We start from the raw sequence: 9391 nt of genomic DNA on the forward strand, positions 1-9391 counted from the left end.
ACATTCACTTACTTAAATGCCAATGCATTTTCTGTTCACTATTTCATAATGTAATCGACCAAATAAAAACCTGTTGTTTTGGGTTTTCTTGGAGACAGCATCTCACTCTGTTGCCCAGGCTGTAGTGCAATGGCGCAACCTTGGCTCAATGCAACCTCTGCCTCCTGGGTTCAAGCAATTCTCATGCTTCAGCCTCCAGAGTAGCTGTGACTACAGGTGTGGCCAACACGCCCAGCTATTTTGTATTTTAGTAGAGACCAGGTTTCACCATGTTAGCCAGGCTGCTGTCGAACTCCTGAGCTCAGACAATCTGCTCACCTTAGGCTCCCAAAATGCTAGGATTACAGGCATGAGCTACCATGCCTGGCTTCCCCCTGCCACTTTTTTTTTTTTTTTTTTTTAAATGAGACAGAGTTTTCCTCCATCACCCAGGCTGGAGTGCAGTGCTGTGATTATAGTTCACTGAAGCCTCGAACTCCTGGGCTCAAGCAATCCTAACCCAACCTCCCAAATAGCTGGTTTTACAGTTATGTACCACTGCACCCAGCTCAAGTTTGAAAAACCCAAAACTGTAGTTTTTAAAAATACAACCCGAGCCAGGCACAGTGGCTCACGCCTGTAATCCCAGCACTTTGGGAGGCAGAGGGGGTGATTACAAGGTCAGGAGTTCAAGACCAGCCTGGCCAAGATGGTGAAAGTCCATCTCTACTAAAAATACACACAAAAAAATTAGCCAGCGTGGTGGTAGGCGCCTGTAATCCCAGCTACTTGGGAGGCTGAGGTAGAAAAATGCTTGAACCTGCGAGGCAGAGATTGCAGTCAGCTGAGACCACGCCACTGCACTCCAGCCTGGGTGAAAGAGTGAGCCTCCGTAAACCATCTCAAAACAAAAGAACAACAAAAATCACACAATCCCACCGCTCACCTGGCCTACAGGTAAATGCACTCCCTGTTTTTTACACAGAAGGATTTGGGGACATTTATCTTTCAGGACAACAGTGGTTCTCTGCTGGGGCAGTTCTAGGGACATCCGCAATGTATGGAGATATTTTTCGTTGTTCTGACCTGGAGGATGCACTTCCTGGCATCTAGTGGGAAGAGGCCAGGGATGCTGCTAAGCTCCCTGCAATAGATAGGAGAGCCACCCAGGTGCAAGTTACCAAACGCCAACTGTGCACAAGTGGAGGCCTCCAGATTTACTTGTGGGAACCCAACCACACATTACTGTGTGAAGAACAATTTTCCAGCTTCCTAGTCTGAAGAGGGAGTTTCTGTACCTTCTAGCTCCAAGCTCCCACTGAGGTCTCCAATAAGAGAAAATAAAGACTATCAACTAGGAACAGCTCTTTAGCCCATTTCCAGATAATTACCTTGTATTAACTTCTTAACTGGAAAAGCTGGTCTATCTTTGCAATCCATGGCTGCAAATAAAAGTGTCAAAGGGTAAGTTGTTAAATGTTGCAAATAATCAAGTTAGCAAATACATATGTAGAGCCAATTATGTACAAGGTGGAGGCAATTCTGAGCCCTCTGACCTCGGGGCCCACATGGCACAGTCTAGAGATGTTTTTGGTTGTCACAATAGGGGGAGGGTTGGGAGGGGTGCTCCTTACATCCAGTGAGTAGAGGCCAGGGATTCTGCTAAATGTCCCACAATGAAATGCACAGCACAGCACACCACAACAGAGAATTATATGGGACAAAATGCTAATAGGTTGAGAAATGCTGCCCTAGACACTGTCATGTCTTGTTTTATTTTCGTTGTGGCATTTACTCTGAAACCTTCCTGTTTATTATGTGTCCCCCTAAACAAAATGCCAAGTCTTTGAGAGCAGAAAGACTTGTTTCACGGTCCACCTACGGTACCTGGCTTAGGGTCTGGGATCAACCAGAAAGCCAACTAAGAGAGTAACAGGAACTGTTTCATGAAATGAAAGTGGAATGACTAGAAGCAGGGATGAGAGAAAACATAGGATTACCTATTTCATTCACATGATCCCCAAACATCTTCCCCAACCCTAGCCTCTACACCACCACCAAATCTGTAAAATGAGAAAAGGGTTCCTTTTCTTTTTAAAGAGAATTCATGAAGGTAACACAATGTAAAGCACTTTGAGCTTGCCAAGCAGGAGCTCAAGTCCTGTCGACAGATAAGACAGAAACTTTTTCTAAAAAAAAAAAAAAAAAAATCGAAAGAAAAGCATCCAATAATATCAAAGCAGATGCAGAAGTGGCCATAAATAGAATTAAGTCTTTGGATAAATACCTTATGTAGTTAGAATAAGTTCAGAAGCTCACACTTAAACCTACCACGAGATCTGGCTTGGAAAAATCTGGTTTAGTTATTTTGGTTAATCTACGTATGTTTTGTAAGCATTACATAAAAGTGAGTGTTTTTTAAAAGCAGACTGGGGCTTCCTAAAAAACTCCATCATCCATACATGAAACTACCCCCCACCTACCACCCTAAGCCTGGTGAATAAGAAAAGGTACTGAGAAAATTCACGTTTCCTTTCTAGCCATTTGAAGAAAATAAAGACAGTATCATTCTCAAGTTTTCAGTTACTAGAAGACATAGATTTCTCCTCCACCCCTCAACTAAAGGATATATGACCTTTAGTCACGTAACTTTATTTTTGAGACAATCACAAAGATCCATTTGTGTGGCCTTGAGTCACTAGATTTGATGCAAGTGAAACAGAAACCACCTCATTAAAAACAGGACCCCCCCATTAAAAAAACCTCTATATAAAATGAGATACCCCAATCCAGGGATCCAAAGATTACACACGATTAACACATATGTGTGTATGAAGTTACTAACTGCTCTTTATTCTGCGATTACATCCTTTCTAATTTTATTTGGCACTAAAATATACTTTCCTTTCATGATAATATGGTCCTAGCGAGTCGTGGGGTGTTTCTGGAAGACCAAGGCAGGTGGATAAGTTGAAGTCAGGAGTCCGAGACCAGACTGGCCAACATGGTGAAACCCCATCTCTACTAAAAAACATGAAAATGCCGGGAGTGGTGGCTCACGCCTGTAATCCTAGCACTTTGGGAGGCCGAGGTGGGTGGATCACCTGAGGTCAGGAGTTCAAGACCAGCCTGGCCATCATGGTGAAACCCCATCTTAAAAAACAAACAAACAAAAAAAAACCACGAAAATTAGCTGGGCGTGGTGGTACAGTTGCCTGTAATCCCAGCTACTTGGGAGGCTGAGGCAGGAGAATAGCTTGAACTAGGGAGTCAGAAGTTACAGTGAGCCAGGCAACAGAGCGAGACTCCATCACAAAAAGAAAAAAATAAACATCTTGACAAATAAAACATCACCGCTCCAAGACAGTCCGAACGCTATTTATATTAATTTTATGTCTCTGTGAAATCCCAAAGACTAGAGGGAACTGTAGTCATGATCTTCAGGCAATCGGGACTCTGTCGCCTACGGGACACGTTGGCAATGGCATTTTTGGTTGTTACGACTTGGGGAGAGGGGTTGCTACTGGCTTGCAAGAAGCGGAGGCCAGGGATGCTGCTCAACACCCTGTAGTGCCCAGACGGCCCCCAAATATGCACACTGCTGAGGCTGAGAAACCGCATGGTGTCCATTCTTGCCCTTCATTCGTTCACGTTATTTAATGAGCACCTACTATGTGCCAAGTGCTGCCAAAGCGTTTTATGATGGAGAAGCCAGCAATGGAGAGGGGCACCCTCCCCCGTTTCGGGAGACCTGTTGTGCGCTCCAAAGATCCCTCCCAAGGCACAGGGAGAAGAAAGTCACGGTGCCTATCAGGCAGGAGCAAGACCTCGGGAGTCCCAGCCTCCCGGCCATCTCCACCATCCGGGCCTCTTCTTTCCCGGGCTTGCCCCGACCCGCCATGGCATCTGCCCCAGTCCTCGAGCCCGTGCGAGCTCGGGCCTCAGTTTCCCCACCCGCTTGCCGCAAGGTCCAACATGGTCAAGGGACATAAACGCAACCCAGTAACCTGCAAGGCAGGCAGGCCCTCTCGCTTCCCTGGGCCTGTTCCCCCTCTCGGCCCCTCCGACCAATCACCCCAGAGGAGCCTGGAGGGACGAACTGACGCAAAAGCGCCGGAAACAATATGGTCGCGGCTACAACAATAACGTCAAGGAGGGCGCCCTTGGGGACGCCAGGCCCTCGCTGGGGATGAGAAGGCCCCAGGGAGTGAACGCCCCCGGCCCGCAGGGCCAGGCAGGTCGTCGAGAGACCCGTCCGCCCCCCATCGCCGCCTCGGCCCGCCCAGGCCGCGCGCCGCGCCCCGCCTTCCCTCAGCGCGGGCCCGAACTGACCTGCGACCGCTCCCCTGGCGCCGGGCGCCCCGCACTCCGGCTCCTCCAGCATCGCCCCGGCGGCGGTTCGAGCTCCTCTCAGGCGGCGGAGGCGCGGGCTCCCCTCAGGCGGCCGCTGCTCCTCGCCCTCCCGCCCGCGCCACTGCTGCAGCCGCGGCCGCCGCGCTCGTATTTGGCGGGAACCGCGGCGACCCCTGCAGTCCGCGAGCCAATTGGGCGATCCCGGGCCACGTGACGACCCGCCTCGGGAATTGAGGAGCGCCCGGGGCATCCTCGCGAGAGCCGTGACTTCCATTCCTCCCAAGGCTCATCCATTGATATTTCCGCGGGGGCCGGGGCTTCCCCTCGACGGCCGTCATTGGCTGGGAGGAGTTGCCCTGCGATTGGAGAAAGCACGTGTCAAGCTGATTGCTGTGCGCTGCGACTGGCTGATCGCGTGGGATAGCCCTAAGAGGAGGGAGGCCCAGGCACTTACGTCACCAGGAGGACGTTTTACGCTGGGCGCAGATGACAACCTGAAAGTGAGATTTAGGTGAGGAACCTGGAGTTTTGAGTTTATCCTAATGGGACATCGGCTAAATATAGCAACAGAAATTAAAATTATAAATTGCTTTTTTTTTTTTTTCCAGATGGAGTCTTGCTCTGTCGCACAGGCTGGAGTGCAGTGATCTCGGCTCACTGCAATCTCCGCCTCCCGGGTTCAAGCGATCCTCCTGCTTCAGCCTCCCGAGTAGCTGGGATTACAGGCGCCCGTCACCACTCCCGGCTAATTTTTGTATTTTTAGTAGAGACGGGGTTTCACCGTGTTGGCCAGGCTGGTCTCAAACTCCTATCTTCGTGATCCGCCCGCTTCTGCTTCCCAAAGTGCTGGGATTACAGGCTTGAGCCATCGCGCCCAGCCATAAGTTGCTTTCTGCAAGAACAATAAAACGAAGTCTGGGGAGCGCTTGAGAAGTATTTGACATTCAGTAAATAACAGAATGAGTGAACGAAATGGATCGTTTCTGGTTTGATTCTCAGGGAATTGGCAAATGCTGTTTTCTCTGCCTAGAACTAAATCTCTCAGCTCTTTTCCTGGCTAATTTATACTTTTCAGATCTTAGATTGGCATCCCAAGAAGCCGTTCCCCAACTCCAGCAAGATCAAGGGCCTGCAACACTTCTCTTTTTCTTAAAGCAATTACAGCTGTGTCTATTTATTAGTTGGTTGTTTAATGAATTAATTTCTGTTTTTGTCATTAGTTCTCACGAGGATAGGACTCGTTTCTCACTGGAACTCCAGGACCTGTTAGTAACTGATCATATTTACCAGGTCAATAAATATTTGAGTGAATGTATAAATATTTGATTGAACTGTGTAGATCAAGCAGATTAAAAGCTTCACACACAACAGAGAACTTCAGGGTCAGACAGTGAGTCTTGAAACAGGTTTTCTTCCTTCCTTCCTTTTTTTTTTTTTTTTTTTTTTGAGACGGAGTTTCGCTCTTGTTACCCAGGCCTGGAGTGCAATGGAGCGATCTCGGCTCACCGCAACCTCCGCCTCCTGGGTTCAAGCAATTCTCCTGCCTCAGCCTCCTGAGTAGCTGGGATTACAGGCACGTGCCACCATGCCCAGCTAATTTTTTGTATTTTTAGTAGAGACGGGGTTTCACCATGTTGACAGGATGGTCTCGATCTCTTGACCTCGTGATCCACCCGCCTCGGCCTCCCAAAGTGCAGGGATTACAGGCGTGAGCCACTGCGCCCGGCCTTTCTTTCTTTTCTTTTCTTTTTTCTTTTTCTTTTCTTTTTTTTTTTTTTTTTTTTTTTTTTTTTTGAGACGGAGTCTTGCTCTGTCGCCAGGCTGGAGCGCAGTGGGGCAATCCAGCTCACTGCAACCTCCACCTCCCGGGTTCAAGCGATTCTTCCCCCTCAGCCTCCCAAGTAGCTGGGAGTATAGGTACGCACCACCACACCCGGCTAATTTTTGTATTTTTAGTAGAGACGGGGTTTCACTATGTTGGCCAGGATGGTCTCAATCTCTTGACCTCGTGATCCACCCACCTCAGCCACGCAAAGTGTTGAGATTTACAGGCGTGAGCCACCGCACCTGGCCATTTTTTTTTTTTTTTTTTTTTCTTGAGACGGAGTCTTGCTGTGTCGCCCAGGCTGGAGTGGGGTGGTGCAATTTTGGCTCACTGCAATCTCCGCCTCCCAAGTTCAAGCAGTTCTCCTGCCTCAGCCTCCGAGTACCTGCGACTACAAGCATGTGCCACCACGCCTAGCTAACTTTTGTATTTTTTTTTTTTTTTGAGACAGAGTTTCACTCTTGTTACCCAGGCTGGAGTGCAATGGCGAGATCTTGGCTCACCGCAACCTCTGCCTCCTGGGTTCAGGCAATTCTCCTGCCTAAGCCTCCTGAGTAGCTGGGATTACAGGCACGCGCCACCATGCCCAGCTAATTTTTTGTATTTTTAGTAGAGACGGGGTTTCACCATATTGACCAGGATGGTCTCGATCTCTTGACCTCGTGATCCACCCGCCTCGGCCTCCCAAAGTGCTGGGATTACAGGCGTGAGCCACCGCGCCCTGCCCCTAACTTTTGTATTTTTGGTAGAGACTGGGTTTCACCATGTTGACCAGGCTCGTTTTGAACTCCTGACCTCGGGCTATCCGCGCACCTAGGCCTCCCAAAGTGCTGGGATTACAGGTGTGAGCTACCACGCCCAGCCAAAACAGGTTTTCTTCGGCACCAATTTAATCACTCAGAAGCAGAGGTGAGTAGAGAAGATTGAAATTTAGCCCAAGTTTAGAATTCTATTGAAGTAGATTGAATAATTAAGCCAGTAGTGTTGGCTGGGAAAAGTGTGGAGAAATAGACAATCTGGGGAGACCACTTTGAGCAAGTCACCTTGATGACACCTGAATGTTTCAGTTTCCCTGTCTGAGCTATGAGGATGTTTCCCCCACTTCTCTGACATTCTGGCATTTTCCAATGATATTAAGCCGGTGGATCACAGTTAAAGGCACATCAACAAGCCCCTCCCACCTTTTTTTTTTTTTTTTTTTTTTGAGACAAGAGTCTTGCTCTATTGCCCAGGCTGGAGTCCAATGTCGCAATCTCGGGTCACTGCAACCTCCGCCTCCTGGGTTCAAGTGATTCTCCTACCTCAGCCTCCCGAGTAGCTGGGATTACAGGCGCGCGCCACCATGCCCGGCTATCTATATATATATATAGATAGATATCTATCTATAGATATCTATCTATAGATATCTATCTATAGATATATATATATTTTTTTTTTTTGGATTTTTAGTAGAAACGGGGTTTTGCCTCGTTGCCCAGGCTGTTCTCTGACTCCTGAGCTCAGGTGATTCACCTGCTGCAACCTCCCAAACTGCTAGGATTACAGGCAAGAGCCGCTGCACCTGGCCAACAAGGTCTTATCAGAGCACATCAATAAACTCGTTCAAACTATCCCTAATAGCTCCGTAAAAATCTGGGGTTAGGCCGGGCGCGGTGGCTCACGCCTATAATCCCAGCACTTTGGGAGGCCAAGGCAGGTGGATCACGAGGTCAAGACATCGAGACCATCCTGGTCAACAAGGTGAAACCCCATCTCTACTAAAAAATACAAAAATTAGCTGGGCATGGTGGCGCACGCCTGTAGTCCCAGCTACTCGGGAGGCTGAGGCAGGAGAATTGCTTGAACCCAGGAGGCGGAGGTTACGGTGAGCCTCGATCGTGCCATTGCACTCCAGCCTGGGTAACAGGAGGGAAACTCCGTCTCAAAAAGAAAAAAAAAAAAGAAAAGAAAAAAGAAAAGTTGATGGGAGCTGGGCATGGCTGCTAACGCCTGTAATCCCAGCACTTTGAGAGGTTAAGACGGGAGGATCGCTGGAGTCCAGGAGTTTCAGACCAGCTTTGGCAAACATAGCAAGACCCTGTCTCTACTTGAGAGAGAGATAGAGACAGAGAGAGACAGAGACAGAGACACAGAGAGAGAGACAGAGAAAGAGAGAGAGAGAGAGAGAGCGAGCGAGAGAGAGAGTTGATGGGGCCAAATTACGCAGGCTTTGTAGAGCAGGTTAGGAAATTGGGAGTGTATCGTAAGGGCGGTAGGCGGAATTAAAGCAGGACACTGCTGTGATCTGAATTGCATTCTAAAAGCATCTTTCTGGCTGCCGTGTCAGGGACGAATTGGAGGGGAGAACTGGTAGAAAATATGGTTAGGGCATGAAGAGGGACCTAGATGTCTAGATGTGTCACATGGGCAAGTGAATGGATGAACAGGCGACAGAAAGATAGGAGGAGGGGTCGCCAGGCACCGTGGTTTATTGCAGTGATCCCAGCACTTTGGGAGGCTGAGGAGGGTGGAGGTCAGGAGTCTGAAACCAACTTGGCCAACGTGGCGGAACCCCGTCTCTACTAAAAATGCAAAAATTAGCCAAGCGTGGTGGCACACGCCTGTAGCCCCAGCCACTCGGGAGATTAAGGCAAGAGAATCACTTGAACCCGGGAGGCGGAGGTTGCAGTGAGCCGAGATCACGCCGCTGCACTCCAGCCTGGGAGACAAAGCAGGACTCCGTCTCAAAAAAAAGGAAAGAAAGAGGGGACGGAGCCTGAACACTTAGAGAAATTGGATTTACCTAAGATGAGCAAACAGGTATCTGGAGAATTGTAAGCAGGGCCCACTCTACTTCCCAACCTCCCTGGCCAAGTTTAAACTAAGCGCCTTTCCCAACATGTTAGGGTTACCTCCGGGACTCCAGGGGGCGCTGCACCTGCTACGGCCCCTCTAGGCTCGCCCTGCTCAACTCACTGACAGAGGCGGCCTCTCCGGCGGTAAAGAACGTGGGCGTTCGCTCTCCGGCCGGCAGGGGGCGCGCGTGCGCAGTCGGGACCCGGAGGGGCGCGCGCGGTGGCCGGCACCGGAAGCGTGCGGTTGCCATGTAATATCCTGGCCGCGCGGGCGCGGGCGCGCGAGCGGCTGAGGCGGCGCTTGGGCGGGCGCGGAGCTGGCGAGCTGGTGGCAGAGGCGGCGCCGACTGGGGCCGCTGAGGCGCGCGTAGGGTCTGCGGCGCCCGGGAGCCTGTCGCTG

General features: G+C 49.8%; 1 protein-coding gene across 3 annotated transcripts in view; it reads right to left on the reverse strand.

Annotated features, from left to right (window-relative positions):
* Positions 1-4486, reverse strand: part of CHAF1A (chromatin assembly factor 1 subunit A) — a 40789-nt gene extending 36303 nt beyond the window's left edge. For 2 of the 3 annotated variants that reach the window (XM_064382065.1, XM_064382063.1), the window contains exons 1-2: positions 4312-4369; positions 1371-1421 (exon numbers count right to left, since the gene is read on the reverse strand). In XM_064382065.1, coding sequence (XP_064238135.1) covers positions 1371-1421; positions 4312-4363 — 103 coding nt within the window. In that variant the 5' untranslated portion in view covers positions 4364-4369. Of the gene's footprint in view, positions 1-1370; positions 1422-4311 lie in introns of all 3 variants that reach the window. The other variant, XM_064382064.1, reaches the window with a different exon arrangement.
* Between the last annotated feature and the right edge of the window lie 4905 nt (positions 4487-9391).

The sequence above is a fragment of the Aotus nancymaae genome, unplaced genomic scaffold, assembly GCF_030222135.1.
Source record: "Aotus nancymaae isolate 86718 unplaced genomic scaffold, 86718_ANA_hifiasm-v0.15.2.pri h1tg000028l, whole genome shotgun sequence".
Classification (NCBI taxonomy): domain Eukaryota; kingdom Metazoa; phylum Chordata; class Mammalia; order Primates; family Aotidae; genus Aotus; species Aotus nancymaae.